General features: G+C 46.0%; 1 protein-coding gene across 2 annotated transcripts in view; it reads left to right on the top strand.

Moving 5' to 3' along the window:
• The window catches only part of LOC144506363 (E3 ubiquitin-protein ligase Midline-1), a 664,229-nt gene that overhangs the window by 548,395 nt on the left and 94,466 nt on the right, over nt 1–21,368 (top strand). For both annotated transcript variants that reach the window (XM_078232375.1, XM_078232376.1), the window contains exon 3: nt 9,783–9,878. In XM_078232375.1, the coding sequence (XP_078088501.1) occupies nt 9,783–9,878 (96 nt within the window). The remainder of the gene's footprint in view (nt 1–9,782; nt 9,879–21,368) is intronic.

Below are 21,368 nucleotides of genomic sequence, written 5' to 3'. Positions count from 1 at the left end.
AGCTGCTCTTCCTCCGTCCCCCTTTCTCTATCCCTTCATTGACCCTTTTTTTCCCCCGTTAATCTGTCCTTCATCTACATTATTCACAATAGAACCACTGTTACAGGACTAATGATTTGGAGGATTTTTGATTTTTTAATTTGATTTATTATTGTCACATGTATTGGTATACAGTGAAAAGTATTGTTTCTTGACCGCTATACAGACAAAGCATACCATTCATAGAGAAGGAAAGGAGAGAGTGCAAAATGTAGTATTACAGTCATAGCTGGGTGTGGAGAAAGATCAACTTAATATACTAAAGAATGAGGGGAGATCTTATAGAAACATATAAGATAATGAAGGGAATAGATAAGATAGAAGCAGGGAGGTTGTTTCCACAGGCGGGTGAAACTAGAAATGAGGGCATGGCCTCAAAATAAGGGGAAGCAGATTTAGGTCTGAGTTGAGGAGGAACTTCTTCACACAAAGGGTTGTGAATCTGCGGAATTCCCTGCCCAGTGAAGCAGTTGAGGCTAACTCAACTGAATGTTTTTAAGGCAAGGATAGATACATTTTGAACAGTAAAGGAATTAAGGGTTCTGGTGAGCAGGCGGGTAAATGGAGCTGAGTCCATGAAAAGATTAGCCATGATCTTATTGAATGGCAGAGCAGGCTCAAAGAGCCAGATGTCCTACTCGTGCTCCTGGTTCTTATGTTCTTATAAGGGAGGTCCAACTAAATCACAGTATGGCCGTTTGAGAATTTTAACTCTGTTTTAAAAAGCTCTCAAATAAAAGACCACGGTCGGGATTTTACAGTCTTGCTCGACCCGAGACCAGAAAATCCCACCCGAGGTCAATGGACCTTCCCGTTGTCCGTCCCTCACCCGCTCTGTTTCCCGTGGTGGGCGGGGCGGTAAATTCCGGCGCACATGTCAGTAAAGGTGACAGTGAAGCTGCTGGTTCACCATTCGCCTCCAACCGGATCACTGATATCCTCCAGGATAGGCAATCTGCCATTTTTGCCCAGTCTGGCCCCACATCAGCGTGGTCAACACTTCACTACCCTCTGAAGTGACCGAGCAAGCTACTCGCATAGAATGCTGCTTTAAAGCTCAGCAGAAACAGATGGGCAGAATTTTCCCACAGGCCTCTGAACCCCAGGGTCAGTTCTAACTGGGACCCTTGTCTGACCAGACCAAGGGGAGCTGCTTTCCCAGAGATGCCTTGCCCTCTGAGCTTACTGTCCAATTAGGGACAAGTGGGCAGGCTCCCACAGCTTCTGCTCCAATGAGAGGGCTCCAAAACAGAGGCAGCCCACCAAAAGAGGTGGGCCAGTTGAGGTGGCTGGAGAACGTGAGGACATCTCAAAATAGAGCTGCTCTTGGAGGAGTGGAATTTAATACATTTTTTTAAAGAGGCGCCAAGCGGGCAGTCACCTCCAATTCAGGAGCTGCAGCCTTTGTTATCGATTGCCCCCTTGTTTTGGGAAATGGAGCCTCCGCTCCATTCCCTTCAGCATTCTGATGGCTTCCCCCAGAATGCTGCAGGGAGGCCACCTCCATTAATCTGGCCGCCTCTTCTTGTGCCAAGTTGCGGGGGAAGGGGGTGCATTCTGCCACTGGCTAAATGCCAGTGAATGATGCCTAATTGGGGACTTAAACAGGCAGATTGGCTGCCTGCCACCTTCACTCAGTCAATCTACATGCCAGTCCATCTCTGGAAGATTCTCCTCACAATGGGAATGTGTCACGGAGCCATCCCAACACAGACCCCAATATTTTCCCAGCTGCACCTACCCTCCCCATCTGCACACCCACTACCCCAGGGGCTGGGAAAATTCTCTCCCATTATTTCAGGCTGGTGAAAGAAATTCTGATAAAAGGTCATTAGTCTGAAACGTTCCTTGCTCCACAGATTTCTGCTGTGTGTTCGCCAGCATTTGCTGTTTTCATTTCAGATTTTCACATTTTCTTTTTGACTCTGTTGGTTCAAACTGTTACAAAAATGAATAAGCGACAGTGGTTTAAATCACCCTCACCTTTTCAGAATAACAAGGAATGGATAAAAATATCAGCCCTGCCAGTAACCCCACATCTTGAGAATGAATCGAAGGAAAATGGAGGGCTCATTTACAAATGCATTGGATGTGCACACATCCTCCTCTCGCAGATGCTCTCTCTTTCACTCCTTTCTTGAATTTTACTCTCCTTCCACACTGTCCTTGTCAAGAAACTTGCAGAATATAAACATACTTGGCAAATTAATTCCAGCACAGTTAAGTGGGGTAACCAGGTAAGAAAAAAACAAAGAGGAAACACATTACTTGGAAGATGAGAATCTAAATGAGATAAAGGAGCAAAGGGATTTAGGTGACCAAATTTACAAATCACTAAAAGTAGAGACACAAGTTAACAAGGCCAGAAAGGATGAAAACTAAACACTTGGTTTATTTCAAGGAGGATTTATAAGGTAAATGGTAGGACACTGAAGAGTGCAGTAGAACAGAGGGTTCTGGGATTACAGATACATAATTCCCTAAAAGTGGCATCACAGGTAGATAGGGTCGTAAAGAGTGCTTTTGGTACATTGGCCTTTATAAATCAAAGAATCATAGAAACCCTACAGTGCAGAAGGAGGCCATTTGGCCCATCGAGTCTGCACCGACCACAATCCCACCCAGGCCCTACCCCCACATATTTACCTGCTAATCCCTCTAACCTACACATCTCAGAACTCTAAGGGGCAATTTTTTTTTTAACCTGACCAATCAACCTAACCCGCACATCTTTGGACTGTGGGAGGAAACCGGAGCACCCGGAGGAAACCCACACAGACACGAGGAGAATGTGCAAACTCCACACAGACAGTGACCCGAGCCGGGATTCGAACCCAGGACCCTGGAGCTGTGAAGCAGCAGTGCTAACCACTGTGCTACCATGCCACCCAGTACTCAAAGTATTGAGTATAAGAGTTGGAATGTTATAGTGAGGTTATATAAGACATTGGTGAGGCCGAATTTAGAGTATTGTGTGCAGTTTTGGTCACCTAATTACAGGAAGAATATTAATAAGGTTCAAAGAGTGCAGAGAAGATTTACAAGGATGTTGCCGGGACTTGAGAAACGGAGTTACAGAGAAAGGTTGAATAGGTGAGGACTTTATTCCCTGGAGCGTAGAAGAATGAGGGGGGATTTGATAGAGGTGTATAAAATTATGATGGGTATAGATAGAGTGAATGCAAGCAGGCTTTTTCCACTGAGGCTAGGGGGGAAAAAAACTAGAGGACATGGGTTAAGGGTGAAGAGGAAAAGTTTAAAGGGAATATTACGGGGGGGCTTCTTCACACAGAGAGTGGTGGGAGTGTGGAATGAGCTGCCAGGTGAAGTGGTGAATGCGCTCACTTTTAACATTTAAGAAAAACTTGGACAGGTACATGGATGAGAGGGGTGTGGAGGGATATGGTCCAGGTGCAGGTCAGTGGGACTAGGCAGAAAAATGGTTCGGCACAGCCAAGAAGGGCCAAAAGGCCTGTTTCTGTGCTATAATGTTCTATGGTTCTATGGTAGAGGTAAAATTATATTAAAATGATTTTGATTTATTATTGTTACATCTATTACTATACAGTGAAAAGTATTGTTTCTTGCACACTATACAAAGCATACCATTCACAGAGAAGAAAAGGAGAGAGTGCAGAATGCAGTTTTGCAGTCATAGCTAGGGTGTAGAGAAAGATCAATTTAATACGAGGTAGGTCCATTCAAAAGTCTGATGGCAGCAGGGAAGAAGCTGTTGAAAGAGTTAGAATGAAGTTTTAGAAGCATAGAACGAGAGTAAAAGATAGAATTAGAAGGTATGCTGGGCAAGAAGTCGCATCACTCGGCGCCATCTTGGGGAAAAAAAGATTTTGTATCTTGGTTAGACTACAGTTGCAAGACTGTGTACAATTCTGTTCACAGTACTATCAAAATGTATTGAAGCATTGGAGAGGGTTCAAAAGAATAGCTACCAGATGTCTGAGACTGTATCTGTCAGGAAAGGAGACTCGTCTTTAGAAACGCAGAGGCTGGGAAACCCCTTATAAAATTGTAAAAGGTTTGGAGCAGACACAGAGGACTGAATTTCTGGGCCCTGCCAAGGTGGGATTTGGAGTCCAATAGGGCCCAAAAACACCAGTATCACTGGCATACAGATTTCCTGGAAGCGGCCATCTTTGCTGAAGCAGGTTCCGGACTGACAGGGCTAGGACCCCTGCCCCCACAAGATTGGCAACCAACTATGCTCATAAAGAGCCTTGTTAATAACACTTAATTCTCCAGCGATTTTCCAGTCAGCCTCCAGTTTCCCAGTGTGACTGGGGGTGAGGGAGAGTTTGTTGGTGGGGCAGTTTAACTGCCTGGAGAGGAGCACCCAGCAACAGGCCAAGAGCCTGTGCTCCATGCAGGCCCACAAGCCCTAATTGGGTGCTAGTGCAACGAAAGGCTGCCTTGCTGAGGAGTGTCTCTCTCTCTCCCATTGCCCCCTCCCACAACCCAGACTAGTGGCCTGCTGATATTTCAGTTGTTATTTATTTGAATTATTAAAAGGGTTGAGGTGGGGGCACCTTCATGTTGAAGTAACCTCTCCTTTACTTGCCCTTTACAGCAGCCAACTGCTTCTCTTATGTTGGAAGGCTTCTGGGCCTCCAGCTTTGAGAGCCCATCTGCTGTTCTTAAGGCGAGCTGTCTCCCCTTCAATTATGGAGCACCCTTGTCAGTGACTTTTCCCCCTCGGGTGAAGGGGTGCAGAGAGATGCTGGGGGGATGGGGGTGGTGGCAGAGAGGTGCTGAAGGGATGGGGAGAGGTGCTGGGAGAGGTTTGGTCTCTTTGGTGGGACTGGAGGACATTGAGGCAATGCCAGCCTGGCACTGCCAACTGGAAACACTGGCAGTGCCCACCAGGCACTGGGCAGTGCCAAGGGTCAGGGCTTGGGGAGGTGGGGCCAATTGGGGGTGGGACCTGAAGGGGGCAAGCCAATCAGGCTTGTGGGCCTGCATGGAGCACAGGCTCTTGGCCTGTTGTTGCATGCTCTGCAACCGCGAGTGGGGAGGGGGAACAGGAATCGGGGGGGGAATCAATTATTCTCCTGCATTCTCAGCATGTGGGCTGCTTGGTTTGCAGGCAGGTCACCAGAGCTGAATTTTAAATATACCCCTAACAAGAAACATGATATTAATACATTTCTTGAAACCACTGTATCATCACAGTGGTTAAAATCCAAACTGTCCAGGTTCAGATTAAAGTTTGCAAGATCACGGGGCTGGAAGCCTGCGTTCAGGGAGTTGGTGCAGGGTATATTGGGATCACGGGGAGCATGAGTATGGAGGAAGAGAGATGGGGGAAGAATGAAATGGTGCGGAATAGAAATGGCGGGTTTGTGGGCACAGAGCCTGTTGCAGGTTTGCCTGAGGAGCCAGAGGGAGTAGGCCAGATCCTCTGGGTCTAGAGGAAGTGCTGCAGTCGGCTGCTCCCAGCTCCCTTAGTTGCCGACTAGTCCCAAGCTCTGGGAAATCCAGACCGTAGTTGTTAAATCCATACTGACGGAATCATTAGAAGCATTTAAATTTTATAATAACCAACCACCCTCTCTGGAGCGCCTCACTCACTTGATCACAGTTAGATTAGGTATGTTCATGGCGGGATGGGGTTGGGTTTTCCATTTTTCAATTTAACCACACCACCTCACCCAGTGCTCTCCCTCCCATTTGTGGGAGCTGAGTTTAAAATGAACTCCTTGAGACTTTGGAACCATAGAATCGCTACATTACAGAAAGAGAGCATCCGGCCCATCGAGTCTGCACCGACTCTCCGAAAGAGCATCCCACCCAAGCCTTCCCCTCTGCCCTATCCCGTAATCCTGTGCATTTCTCATGGCTAATCCACCTAACCTGCACATCTTTGAATTGTGGATGGAAACTGAAGCACCCGGAGGAAACCCACACAGACACGGGGAGAAAGTGCAAACTCCACACAGTGACCCAAGCCGGGAATTGAACCCAGGTCCCTAGAGCTGCGAGGCAGCAGAGCTAACCGCTGTGCCGCCCCGGTTGTTGCTTCACCCCACCCCGACCGGTCCTATGTTATTACAAAATGACACACTTCAAAATGAATTTAGTTATGGTTCTGCTTTAGCCTTATTTCCTGCAATTTATGTGTGTTGTTTTCTCACATGGTTTCTAGGTCCAGGTCTGACTGAAACAAAATGGAAGTTGGCATTAACATTCAAAATGGAGTGGGGAGGCTTGTCGGACAGTAACACATGGGGCAGGCTCCATTTGAGAAGGAATCTTTCACCAGGTGTCCACAGCGACTGCCTGTTTCAGGAGATATAGGCCCCTTAATGCAGGTGGAGAAGCTAGTCAAGAAGGCATACGGCATGCTTGCCTTCATCGGCCGGGGCATTGAGTTTAAAAATTGGCAAGTCATGTTGCAGCTTTATAGAACCTTAGTTAGGCGCACTTGGAATATAGTGTTCAATTCTGGTCACCACACTACCAGAAGGATGTGGAGGCTTTGGAGAGGTACAGAAAAGATTTACCAGGATGTTGCCTGGTATGGAGGGCATCAGCTATGAGGAGAAACTTGGTTTGTTCTCACTGGAATGACAGAGGTTGAGGGGTGACCTGATAGTCCACAAGATTATGAGAGGCATGGACAGAGTGGATAGTCAGAAGCTTTTTCCCAGGGTGGAAGAGTCAATTACTAGAGGGCACAGGTTTAAGGTGCGAGGGGCAAGGTTTAAAGGAGATATATGAGGCAGATGTTTTACACAGAGGGTGGTGGGTGCCTGGAACTCATTGCCGGGGGAGCAGATACAATAGTGACTTTTAAGGGGTGTCTTGACAAATACATGAATAGGATGGGAATAGAGGGATATGGTCCCTGGAAGGGTAGGGGGTTTTAGTTAAGTCAGGTAGCATAGTTGGTGCAGATTTGGAGGACCGAAGGGCCTGACTTTCTTTGTTCTTTAATATGGAAATCAGGGTCCTGTTACCTAATTTGGACCACCATTTCCTTTTAAATTAGAACTGGCTGTATTCTGGTATCACAGAGGCTTGTCAAATGTAAATCAGCAAATTTACAAGAGATCCATGTGTTACCATGTGCACTTGTGCACACTGTGGGGTTCTTGTCAGCTGTGGCTCAGTTGGAGTATTCTTGCCTGTGACTCAGCTGGTTGTGGGTTTACTTTCCACTCCATATCATCCCGGCTGACACTTGCAGTACTGAGGGAGAGCAGGACTATGGGAGGTGCTGTCTTCCAGATGAGACATGAACCCCACCTGCCCTCTTTGGTGGACACAAAAGATTGATGGGAATATTTGAAGAAGTGTGGGAGTTTTGCTGCTGACCTCACCAATATTTATCCCTAAATCGACATCACTAAAAAAAACATGGTCCAATCATTTATTTCTGTGTGAAAACTGGCTGCTGTATTTCAACAGTGACTAGACTTCAATTCAGCTCCAATTTTCTCCCCGTCACCAACTTTGGAGGATTGTGGTAGGATCTCTTGTAAATTTGCTGATTTACATTTGAGAAGTCCCTGTGATACCAGACTATAGTGAGAAGTCTCACAACACCAGGTTAAAGTCCAACAGGTTTATTTGGTAGCAAACACCATTAGCTTTCGGAGCACTGCTCCTTCGTCAGATGGAGTGGAAATGTGCTCTCAAACAGTGCAGACAAAATTAAGTTGCAGAATACTGATTAGAATGCGAATCCTACAGCCAGCCAGGTCTTAAAGGTACAGACAATGTGGGTGGAGGGAACATTAAACACAGGTTAAAGAGATGTGTATTGTCTCCAGACAGAATAGCTAGTGAGATTCTGCAAGCCCAGGAGGCAAGCTGTGGGGGTTACTGATAATGTGACATAAATCCAACATCCCGGTTTAGGCTGTCCTCATGTGTGCGGAACTTGGCTATCAGTTTCTGCTCAGCGACTCTGCGCTGTCGTGTGTCGTGAAGGCCGCCTTGAAGAACGCTTACCTGAAGATCCAAGGCTGAATGCCCGTGACTGCTGAAGTGCTCCCCCACAGGAAGAAAACAGTCTTGCCTGGTGATTGTCGAGCGGTGTTCATTCATCCGTTGTCGTAGCGTCTGCATGGTTTCCCCAATGTACCATGCCTCGGGACATCCTTTCCTGCAGCGTATCAGGTAGACAATGTTGGCCGAGTTGCAAGAGTAGGTACCGTGTACCTGGTGGATGGTGTTCTCACGTGAGATGATGGCATCCGTGTCGATGATCCTGCACATCTTGCAGAGGTTGCTGTGGCAGGGTTGTGTGGTGTCGTGGTCACTGTTCTCCTGAAGGCTGGGTAGTTTGCTGCGGACAATGGTCTGTTTGAGGTTGCGTGGTTGTTTGAAGGCAAGAAGTGGAGGTGTGGGGATGGCCTTGGCGAGATATTCGTATTCATCAATGACATGTTGAAGGCTCCGGAGGAGATGCCGTAGCTTCTCCGCTCCGGGGAAGTACTGGACAACGAAGGATACTCTGTCCACCGTGTCCCGTGTTTGTCTTCTGAGGAGATCGGTGTGGTTTTTCACTGGCTGGCTGTAGGATTCGCATTCTAATCAGTATTCTGCAACTTGATTTTGTCTGTTTGCACTGTTTGAGAGCACATTTCCACTCCATCTGACGAAGGAGCAGTGCTCCGAAAGCTTATGGTATTTGCTACCAAATAAACCTGTTGGACTTTAACCTGGTGTTGTGAGACTTCTTACTGTGTTCACCCCAGTCCAACGCCGGCATCTCCACATCATGAATACCAGACTATAGCCAGTTCTAATTTAAATGGAAGTGGTGGTCCAAATTCGGTAACAGGACCCTTTCTGTCCTTCGATGAATAGATGTTTTTATTTTTCTATTATTTTTCATCGCCCTGAAACATAAGGGTTAATGTGAAGTGCAGGAGCAGTGTGTGTCATGGAGTTAGATTCAGTCTGGTGTAGAGATGCCCAATGGATAATTCAATTCTATTTCAGGATAAAGCATTCTGAAGTACCATTCAATTGTTAATTAATTCTGCAGAGTCTCTGTAATTCCATTGGGCCCTCCTGTAACTATGGTCACTTTGGAGAAGGCATGGTTGGACTCAATTACGTAATGAAATCATGAATGTATCTTTAAAGGACTTGCTCACCATCTCAATACAATTGAATTCATCCCTGCTATTTCTGTAACTAAAGGTTCAGAAGGTATGAGATGTTTGTGGATGAAGAAGGCCACTCCGCCTCTCCATTCAGACCAAGCCGACACTCCCAGGAAAGTGGAGTCACAAGAGTTATCAAGTTCTGGTGAGGCAGCGTACAAGTGTTTGTCACTTGCTTGCATGGGGACAGTTAGCGGAAAAGAGTAGATACAATTTTCATTTGTATAATGAGCGACGGATTGGTTTGACATCTGAGCAATGAGTTTAAAATTCTTCACTTGACCTCTGACCTATTAGCTCATGAGACAGCCCAGTGCCAGTGAGACAGCCCTGTGCCAGTGCAAATGACCCTGTGCCAGTGAGATTACCCTGTGCCAGAGCACTGTACCCAGTGCCAGTGAGACTGCCTTGTGCCAGAGCACAGCACCCAGTGCCAGTGAGACTGCCCTGTGCTAGTGAAACTACCCAGCGCACCAGTGATTCCAAACAAAAGCATCTGAATTTTTCTTTGTGACACCCTCATGATTTCCATTTATGACTTGATTCTCCATGTGATAGCACAGCAATGCCTACCACTTGTAACTGTATCTCATTTCCTTTCTTAAACAGCAAAGTCTGGAGTCCAACCTGGCCAATCTAATTAAGAGAAACAACGAGCTGGAAACACTCATGGGCAGATTAATTCAGACTTGTCAACATGTAGAGGTGAGTACTGACTGCAGTAACACCCAGAAATAAGTCCAAGCCCTTCTGCACTAAATAGAAGCTGTGTGATATATTAGGAAACATAGCTTAATAATTCAGCAGTCAGTATTAATATTGTATTTTGGGAATGTGTTTTGTGTGATAGAAAATAACATATGGTTTAGGTTAGGTAGTTAGGATTCCACAGAGGAATTCTAAGTAAACAGGTGGGGTTAGATCTCAACCTTCTGTCTCATGAGATGATGGCTGCACCATAGTGGTCATCTGTATTAAACGTTACCTGCTGTGGTTTGGGAGCCTCACTCTGCTATGACACTCTCTGCCGCATTTACTGCAGAGGAAGACAGTGGGCTGAGAAGGTGTACGATTCATTGGTCACTGGACTCTCTTCTCTATAAGCTAAGCTTTTTGTTTGTCCTCGCCTGTCCCAGTGCCCCTCCAAATAGTCAGCCTCTAGAGGTCACGGCCATCAATGACTGGCTGCCAGTGTCAATACCCACCATCTTCACATTCTGTTTGTAGGTGTCCTTATTTCCTAGGAAGTATGGATGCCAAAGAGGTCGAGACACAGTGGTGAATTCACCGTACAGAAGTTCTTTAGGTATACCACCATCATCCACCTGATAAATGTGCTAAGCCAGAGCAGATATTGTTGGCTTAGCAACAAGTGAATCCTGATGCAGTTAGCACTGTGGTCCTTAGCCTGCCAAGAGATGCCGAGACTGTCTGTGACAGTGAACATGGAAACCGTTCACCCTTCCTCCTGCCTAGCATATATTGTTCAGTTCTTGCCGCTATAAAGGAGTGCAATGGGGACACAGGCTTGGTAGACACAGATTGCTCTCAGTCAGGTCGCTGTTGCTGCACACTCTCACTCAGCTTGGGCAAAACAGCTTTTGTGATTGGCGTATTGACTAAGGAATTAAGTGACAGATTGCTGGTGATTGTGGAGCTGAGATATGTGGAGCAAGCAACAATCTCCAGAGTCACATTGTCAATGCTGATAGATGGAGGCATAGCAACATCCTGAAGCTTCCTGGTCAAACCAAACTCTTTATGGGTGTGAAAGAGTGTGTCCATTTACCCTGATGTTCCTCAGTATGCAATGCTAAGACAGCATCATGTGAGCTTAATACAATTTAATAGGTTGTGGGTGCGTTTGTTTAAAAACTATAGCTAGTTTGGAACCAATGTGTTTCTGTTTCAGTGTTACTATCAGCATGATTGACAGCCATATTTCAGTGAGGATGAAGAACATTTGATGTAACATTTCCATCTAATAGGTCACATGACAATAATCTTAGTTCTGGAACAAAAAAAGACTTGCATTGATATAGTGCCTTTCACAACCAGAAGACATTCCAAAGCCCCTTACACCCAATGAAGTTTAACAATCATTTAACATTGCCCACCTAGATATAAAGAGGGGCTCACTTTCAATCATTCTATGCTAACAATTTGTTTGGATTAATTAATGGTTCACAGATGTTGGTCGATATCCAGATGTATAAAGTGTTTATACCTCTTGTTGGTAATAATAAAACCAATGAGTTGATTTATCTCGGGAATCTGAACTTCTATAATTTGGATTAGTCGGCTCAGTTGATCGAACACACAAGGTAATTTTTTATCTAACTTGCCTTACGGGGGAACCTGACGAGATTAGATTCTCGATGTTATTTAACATTGAAGGCCATGGAAAGTAAAATGACTGGCCCCAATCTGGTCACACCAGCTCCTCTCCATATGGATTCATTCAAGATGACCCCGTAAAGACTGGCAATAAACACCACTTTTGAGACTGTTTTATTGGGGCTGTATTTTAGTGTTCCTCGCTACAGAGAAAAGTAAATGTGAGGAATTAGGTGAGAAAAGATCGATATAAAGTGATAAGGCATTTATCTGGGGATTTTTTATCACCACTGTGAGCTTGTTGCCAAATGTGATTATGGAAAATAAAGATGGAAAAAGTCTTGTTATGACCTTAGTAATCGGGGGGGGGGGGTCCATCATTCAATTGCTAGACAAATTTCCATCTTGTTCTCCTTCCGCCATCATGGTAGTTACATGAAATGGTAATAATAGAGCTTTATTAATCACAGTGGTCAATCTTTATTGATTAATCTGCAACAGATATGTGATGAGGGAACTCCGAGTTATGGACAGCTTTGGAGAGTTCTTCAGTGTTTTGGTGAATATGTATCCCTCAACCAATATCACTGCGAACAGATTATTTGGATATTACTCCATTGCTGCTGGTGGGAGTCTGCTAATTGAATCGTAAAAGAATCATAGAAGCCCTGCATTGCAGAAGAGACTATTCAGCCCATCACTGTGATCTCTAGACTCTCTTCTCTGCAAGCTAAGCTTTTTGATTGTCCTCGCCTCTCCCAGTGCCCCTCCAAACAGCTAGCCTCCAGAGGTCACGGCTATCAGTGACTGTCTCCCAGCTGCCAGTGTCAATAGCCACCATCTTCACACTCCATTTGCACGTGTCCTTGTAGTGGAAGTATGGACGCCAAGGAGGTCGTGACCCAGACCCAGTGGTCCATTCACTGTACAGAAGGTCTTTAGGTATACCACCATCATCTACCTGATAAATGTGCCAAGCCAGAGCAGATGTTGTTGGCTTAGCAACAAATGAATCCTGATGGAGTTAGTACACTCCAGGACCTCTGCAGTCCTTAACCTGCCAAGCGATGCAGCAACTCTCTGACAGAGCATCTTACCCAGGCCCTATTCCCAGCCCTATCCCTGTAACCCACACATTTAACATGGCTAAGCCCTCCTAACCTACACATCTTGGAACACTAAGGGGCAATTTAACATGACCAGTCCACCAAACCTGCACACTTTTGGACTGTGGGAGGAAACCGGAGCATCCAGAGGAAACCCACACGTACACAGGGAGAAGGTGCAAACTCCACTCAGACAGTCACCCAAAGCCAGAATTGAACCCGGGTCCCTGACGCTGTGAGGCAGCAGTGCTAACCGTGCCGCCCATTGGCTGCAGTGTTTCCTATATTAAAACAGTGACTTCACTTCAAGAAGGCACTTCATTCGCTGTGAAACGTTTTGAGGTTGTGAACAGCACTCAGTTAAATTGAAAGATTCTTTGGAATCCTTTTGTCCCCCAGCCTCAGAAACAAGCAGTCAGCACAGATGAGCGCTGAAACTTCCCCTACTTGGCTGGCGAGTGTTACCTTAACATTTATATCCTTCCGTTCCCAACCTCTTTAATCCCTCTAATTATCTTCACTTATTACTGTTAGTGAGCTTTGTAGGGTTTTATCTCAGCTGCCTGCTGGGGGATTAGCCATTACCTTATGCAATGCTTTAATGGTGTTATAAATACCTGCTGAACTTCTGACATAAATAATACTGAAGGCAGACCTCCAAGAATATGCCCGATGTTGAAGTCATAAATCTGTCCTCTATGAATGCGTTAAGTTTTTTATTTCATCTGGTGCACAGATCCTCTCAATGCCTGCTCTCCACCCTACCCCACCCCTGAACAGAAAGAAAATGAAGAAACTGTTGGTGGCTTTTTGGTTTAATTAGACTTGCTATTTTCCATTTAAATAGGAATATATTCTTAATAAGTCATCATTTTGGGTTGGCTTAAATGCAGCAAACTGAATCTCAAAATTCAGCTGTGGTTGTGTCAAATGTTGATGCTTTCTCCCTGAAACGATAGCTGGCTCATCCATTCCATGAGACTGTGACACTGCTCCTATCAGTTATGATGTCACTGTTTCATTGAGGTGCCACAGAGGACTAGAAATTAAGTTATAGAAAGTCACTGCCTCAGTCGCAGCCTGTTTTAAATTACTTCATCCCGAGGCACCGACAGTGTCACAAGACTGAATCCCATTGGAACAATGTCATTTTGTCCCATCGAAACGGAATTATGTTAGATTGTGTTGAACTCACAGTGTAATAAGGATAGGAAAGGGAGTTTTCAAATCTATTAAACCAATGTTTTCTATTAATTCACAGGCTGGAGTTTCCACCTCCCCCTGCCAGATGTGGGCATCGTCATGGGTAGGATGGAAAAATTTGGAGAGCAACTTTATTTACCAGTCCCACCCGTGACGATGCCCATCACTGGCAGGACATAAAATCCCACCCACAATGGAGGATTTCCAACCCTTCCAGAACGTCTGAGAATTTCCTGAAATTTTTGGTGTGGGAGAGGGCTTCCTCTCCAAGGGGTGCCTCCAGCAGCCCAGAAATATTCATCAATTTGAAATTGGCTTGTGGTCTCCGAAATGGTGGTGGGGGGAGGATGGGGTGGGGGGTGGCTCCTGTTCGTATCTCCTCTTCATCTGCTCATGGGTGACCTGCTGGTTTTTGGAACCTGTTGTACAACAGCTGATGTCACTAAATCACAGATAAACATACTCGACTTTGGGGGGGGGGCGGATTTCTACCCTTACAATGTAAATGCAATTACATTTGTAGAAGTCATGTAATTGAATGCCATGTGACCCGATGTCTCATGGGTGTCAGCTGTCCCTTGATTCCCTGTCCCTTGACAACATCTACTTGGGGTCCTGAGTTCCTGCTTCACAACCACAATGTCTGCGTGGGTTTCACAACCTCGTGTCTGCGTGGGTTTCCTCCGGGTGCTCCGGTTTCCTCCCACATTCCAAAGATGTGCGGGTTAGGTTGATTGGCCGTGCTTAAATTGCCCCTAAGTGTCCTGAGATGCATAGGTTAGAGGGATTAGTGGGTAAATATGTAGGGATATGGGGGTAGGGCCTGGGTGGGATTGTGGTCGGTACAGACTCGATGGGCCAAATGGCCTCTTCCTGTACTGTAGGGTTTCTATGTTTCTATGATTCACAATGCTCATTTATATCATATCATTTGAAGGAAATTTAATGAAGAGGCAGAAAATTATAAGATCATGAGATAGATGCTGGGCTGTGACGTGAGAGTGAGGGGAGAGGACCAATGGCTTATTCAAAATGTTGGGTTCTATAGAATCCCCACAGTACAGAAGGAGGCCGTACGGCCCATCGACCACAATCCCACCTAAATCCCACGCCCATAACCCTCATCTACCCTTCTAATCACCCGAGTTATGAAGGGATGGGTGGCAAGGTGGGGAACTACTAACAATGGAGTGTAGAGGGGTTACACATCGAGCCATATTCCTCCAGGATGTCAGGCTAGAGGAAGTTGCAAAGACGGTGAGATTTGAAGATAAGGATGGTGACCTGAAATGCAATGTGTTGTGGGGCATGGAGACAGTGTAGGTCATAGGATCATAGAATCCCTACAGTGCAGAAGGAGGCCATTTGGCCCATCAAGTCCGCACCGACCACAATCTCACCCAAGCCCTATTCCCGTAACCCCACATATTTAACCTGCTAATCCCCTGATACTGGGATCAATTTAGCATGGTCAATCCACCTAACCCACAGATCTTTGGACTGTCAGAGGAAACGCACACAGACATGGGGAGAATGTGCAAACTCCACACAGACAATGACCCGAGGCCAGAATTGAACCTGGGTCCCTGGTGCTGTGAGGCAGCAACATGCTGTGATAATGCTGTGCCATTGTGCCACCCCGTCAGTGAGTACAGGGGTGATTGATTGGTACATGGGACTTTGTGAGAATGGAAATTCGGGTAGCTAACCTTGGAATAGATGGGAGTTCCCAGAGGGTGAAGAATGAGAGAGGCAGTAAGGAGAGATTGGAAAAATCTAATATAAACATGACAACATTTTGAGATATTCTAGAAACATAGAAAACTACAGCACAAAACTGGCCCTTCGGCCCCACAAGTTGTGCCGAACATATCCCTACCTTTTAGGCCTACCTATAACCCTCCATCCTATTAAGTCCTATGTACTCATCCAGGAGTCTCTTAAAAGACCCTATTGAGTTTGCCTCCACCACCACTGATATTCTGTGATATAGTGGGAGCAGAGATGGGCATTATTGGAGATGGAAGGAAGCAGTTTTGGTGAAATAGGCTGTGAGGTTAACAGCTCAACCCCTAGTGGTTTAAAGAGGCAGTTAGTCCCTGAGTAAAGGAGCCTTTAAGTTGTTTCTGGCTTCTGGGATGACCCGGGAATAACACAAGAATTGGCTGAGGTGAGCGAGAACACAATCCTGCCTTAAGGCAGAAATGCCAAGGTAAAATTGAAATGGAGTCTCACTCGGGAACCAACAAGCAAAATTCAAGTGAGTAGAGGAATGGGAGACATTTTTATTCAGGAACCAGGAACAGAGTTCAATCTACTGGAGAAGTCAGAAGCTCAGGAGCTTTCAGAGTGCAACCAAGGAATCCAATGGGGTAGTAGCACTCAGCCCAGGAGCCCACGAGATACCTTGGGTTAAAACAGGACTTGCCTTTGGTAAGAAACAAGGGAGGAGTCTTGGTTAATGCAGTAACAGAGCAGGGTCCCTGAGTCAGAGGTAGGAATGGAGGGAAAGTACCCTAAAGACTTCTGAGTATCACTACATAATGGACATGTAACACCAATGCATTGCGCCAAGTGGTGAATCTTCCAGACTTCTCCCTCCCCATTGTCGAGGGAGCATTGATCTCCACTTCAATGCATTGTTTACTCTGCTGCAATTTCCTCTCTGAGCTCTCCCAGCTCCCTCCTGGTGCCCGGAACAGGAGAAGGAGAGGTGAAGATTTGGGAAAGGAAACTGCTGCCAAAGGAGCACGAGTGGAGGCCAGAACCTTGGAGGAGACTGGGTCCACTCAGGGCCAGGAACATTTCACTGACACTCGTGGCATGGCTTTGAGCAGTGCCAAAGTTTAACATAACTCTGCACACATTAAACAGTAAGAAGTCTCACGACACCAGGTTAAAATCCAACAGGTTTATTTGGAATCACGAGCTTTTGGAACGCTGCTCCTTAATCAGGTGAGTGGAGAGGTGGGTTCACAAACACGGCACATATAGACAAAGACACAATTGCAAGATAATGGTTGGAATGCGAGCCTTTACAAGTAATCAAGTCTTTACAGGTACAGACAGTGTTTGTGAATTCACCTCTCCACTCACCTGATGAAGGAGCAGTGCTCCGAAAGCTCATGATTCCAAATAAACCTGTTGGGCTTTAACCTGGTGTTGTGAGACTTCTTACTGTGCTCCAAATGCAGTCCAACGCCAGCATTTCCACATCACATTAAACAGGACATTGTATTGAAAGTATTTCCCAGCATATTTAAATCAATCGCAGCCTGCCTTTGGAACGCAAAGGGAAGCAGATCCCCCCAGGCAGAATCTATCAGCACCAGTACATATTCAAATAAAATCCTACTATGCAGTTTGATGGCACACTCCATTATCTGAGGGCCACGCCATGAATAAAGAAATTCTGCTCCCATTTGTTTGAAATATGCAGCCCAGCTCTGTCCATTCATCTCGAACACAGACTAAACACAGTGGTGGGTGGAGTGGAGTGGCCACTTTCTCTTCAGTGGCCATGTCTTTAAGATTCTCCTTTCATAGAACATAGAACATAGAACATAGAACATTACAGCGCAGAACAGGCCCTTCGGCCCACGATGTTGCACCGACCAGTAAAAAAAAAAAACTGTGACCCTCCAACCTAAACCAATTTCTTTTCGTCCATGAACCTATCTACGGATCTCTTAAACGCCCCCAAACTAGGCGCATTTACTACTGATGCTGGCAGGGCATTCCAATCCCTCACCACCCTCTGGGTAAAGAACCTACCCCTGACATCGGTTCTATAACTACCCCCCCTCAATTTAAAGCCATGCCCCCTCGTGCTGGATTTCTCCATCAGAGGAAAAAGGCTATCACTATCCACCCTATCTAAACCTCTAATCATCTTATATGTTTCAATAAGATCCCCTCTTAGCCGCCGCCTTTCCAGCGAAAACAATCCCAAATCCCTCAGCCTCTCCTCATAGGATCTCCCCTCCATACCAGGCAACATCCTGGTAAACCTCCTCTGCACCCTCTCCAAAGCCTCCACATCCTTCCTGTAATGTGGGGACCAGAACTGCACACAGTACTCCAAGTGCGGCCGCACCAGAGTTGTGTACAGTTGCAACATAACACTACGACTCCTAAATTCAATCCCCCTACCAATAAACGCCAAGACACCATATGCCTTCTTAACAACCTTATCTACTTGATTCCCAACTTTCAGGGATCTATGCACACATACACCTAGATCCCTCTGCTCCTCCACACTATTCAAAGTCCTCCCGTTAGCCCTATACTCAACACATCTGTTATTCCTACCAAAGTGAATTACCTCACACTTCTCCGCATTAAACTCCATCCGCCACCTCTCGGCCCAACTTTGCAACCTGTCTAAGTCTTCCTGCAAACTACGACACCCTTCCTCACTGTCTACCACACCACCGACTTTGGTGTCATCAGCAAATTTGCTAATCCACCCAACTATACCCTCATCCAGATCATTAATAAATATTACAAACAGCAGTGGCCCCAAAACAGATCCCTGAGGTACACCACTTGTAACCGCACTCCATGATGAATATTTACTATCAACCACCACCCTCTGTTTCCTATCCGCTAGCCAATTCCTGATCCAATTTCCTAGATCACCCCCAATCCCATACATCTGCATTTTCTGCAGAAGCCTACCATGGTGAACCTTATCAAACGCCTGGTCAAACGCAGTGGAGGGTTAATCTGAGATGCAAAAGAAAAAACACAGGCCTTGTCTTAGTTTAAACATTTTTTTAAAAAATAATGTCGAAAGCAGATTTTGGAGGGAGATCAGGGCCCAGCTGTAATCTGAGACAGTAACCCCTTGCAAAGGGCCTGCTGATTGTCAGAAAATGTGTGCTTGCTTTTACCCTCCTCTGCCAACGAGCCCAATGAATGTCAAGGCTGTGGAAATAAAATCCAAATATAATCAAAGTATTGTTGTAGTTTGTCAGTGCAACAAAATGCAACAAACACCAGCCCCAGGAATTAACTGGGCGGACGGATGTCTTGTTAACTATCAGTGGCCATTGGGGGCCGGATTCCTGAAGTAAAAATAAAACGTTGCAGATGCTGGAAATCTGAAATCAAAACCAAAATTGCTGGCAATCGTCAGCTGGTCTGGGAAGTACCTGAGGAGAGAGAAGCAGAGTTGACGCTTCAGGTCTGCCTCTTTCTGATTGAGGGTCTTTGACTGGGCGTGGAGCTTGCAGCCCTCAGAGCTGTAACACCAGCAGCTCTGTGGAGAGAGCTTGTGCATGAATCTGGAGGGTGTGGCTCACCAGATCCCGCTCCGGCACATTGATGGTCGCACCAGAACCTCGAAATCATAGAAACCCTACAGTACAGAAAGAGGCCATTTGGCCCATCGAGTCTGCACCGACCACAATCCCACCCAGGACCTACCCCCATATCCCTACATATTTTACCCACTAATCCCTCTAACCTACGCATCTCAGGACACTAAGGGGCAATTTAAGCATGGCCAATCAACCTAACCCGCACATCTTTGGAATGTGGGAGGAAACCGGAGCACCCGGAGGAAACCCACGCAGACACGAGGAGAATGTGCAAACTCCACACAGACAGTGACCCAAGCTGGGAATTGAACCCAGGTCCCTGGAGCTGTGAAGCAGCAGTGCTAACCACTGTGCTGCCGTGCCGCCCAAGGCCCAACCTGTCAGGTACTTGGCTTTGCTTTTCTCTTTCCAGCCTGCTCGGCACCCCTATCCCTTCCCCTCCCACCCCAGCCCAATGGGGCGGCACCTCCTCATTCACCGCCCCCCCCCCCACCCAATCCCTCCGCCTCTGCTCCCTCACCTACTCCCCAAGTCCCTCTGCCTCTGACACCTGTCCCCCCAATCCCTCCGCCTCTGCTCACCCACCCTCTCCCAGTCTCCCCGCTTTTCCTCATATCTGCCAGACCTTTGCTAGAGCCCAGACTCGAAACATTGGCTCTATTCTCTCCCCACAGATACTGTCAGACCTGCTGAGATTTTCCAGCATTTTCTATTGTTTAAAATTTACATTATTTGCATCAGAATCATCAGCCGGTCTAGTTCCTTACCAGATTATTTAAAATGCAGTATCAATCTGAGTATTATGGGATGGTTAAGGCACAGGAAGAGGTTGACCGCATTGACTTTCTGTAAGAGCAACTCTGCAATGGATGAGTGGAAGTTCCCAAACAATCCCCGCGCTCTTTTGGTTTCTCAATCATTTTAAACATTCCCCACTTTGTGGATTTGAGAATTCCAGTGTGGCAATGTTTACAATATTGGATTGATGAGTTCCAGCATTCCCCCCTAGAACAGTGCCATATATGGCAGCCAGATGTGCACCGTGACTGACCCTTATTGGTGGAGAGGTGGTCACATCAGGTTGAGCTTCCGACTGTGATTTAGATCTGGGGAAATAATTTGTGAAACACTTTCCTGTAGTTTAGCAACCTCAAACGAGCCCTCATTTTGAGGCGGGTCACAAAAAATGTTTAACTATTCCTGAAAGAAATCATAGAATCCCTACAGTACAGAAGGAGGCCACTTGGTCCATTGAGTCTGCACCGACTCTCACTTGGGCTTACCCATAGCCCATGTTTTTACCCCGCTAACCTACATATCTTGGCACACTAAGGGGCAATTTAGCATTGTCAATCAACCTAACCTGCGCATCTTTGGACTAGAGTGGAACACTAGGGTGAAAAGTTATTACTGTACCAGGAGTTAATGTATCTGAAAAGCATAGGAGTGATGGGCAAAAGAGATTTGGTGCAAAGTGGAATAGAGGCAGCAGAATTTTAGAAGTGGTCCAAGCTTACAGAATGTGGAAGATGGCTGGCTGGACAAGAGAGAATCGGAATAGATAGAACAAGCGCACACACACGTCCTCTTTTCAATCTGTATTTGTGTGTTACCCTTGAAGCTACCCATTCAGCCTTTGTGTCTGAATCATTATGATGATGGATGCTTGATGGAGGCAGTCAAGTGAGAAAACTGGCTCTTTTATGCTTTACAACATGAGCCTTAACCAACCTCTACTCCCAGCCTAATTACAGTGTGTATCTCAGCAGAAATTAGTATTAACAATGCCTGACAGGAGACCGACTTTAATAAGTTACCATCAGTGCTTAGCACCTGCCCAAAAGCTCTCTTGGAATAGCATCTTTGAGACAGTGGTAGGAATTACGGGTGACTTATTATCGCAGTATTAACCCCTGAGGAAGGCTTTCAACTGTCAGGTTTCAAGATGCCTGTTAATTAGCGAAAGGAAAGGCAATGTTATTGTTCAGAGTGTTATTGTTAGACCACACCCATGGAGGCTGCTGAGATCTCACTGCATTCAGACATATTTGTCTTTATGAGTTAGAGGTGGGGTATGTTATTGTTGGACACTCCCGCCAGTGTTGTGGAAACTGAACCGAGGTGCTTTATGTTTCTCAATTTGTGTGTGGTTTGGATGACTGAATGCATTTGAACGCTTCTCCCTGGCTCCTCTGAACCTTGATTTATCTCAGTGACAGAACGTT

This window comes from Mustelus asterias, chromosome 17 (assembly GCF_964213995.1).
Source record: "Mustelus asterias chromosome 17, sMusAst1.hap1.1, whole genome shotgun sequence".
Lineage (NCBI taxonomy): Eukaryota > Metazoa > Chordata > Chondrichthyes > Carcharhiniformes > Triakidae > Mustelus > Mustelus asterias.
Note: the sequence above shows the minus strand (reverse complement) of the source record. Positions and strands in the feature narration are given on the sequence as shown.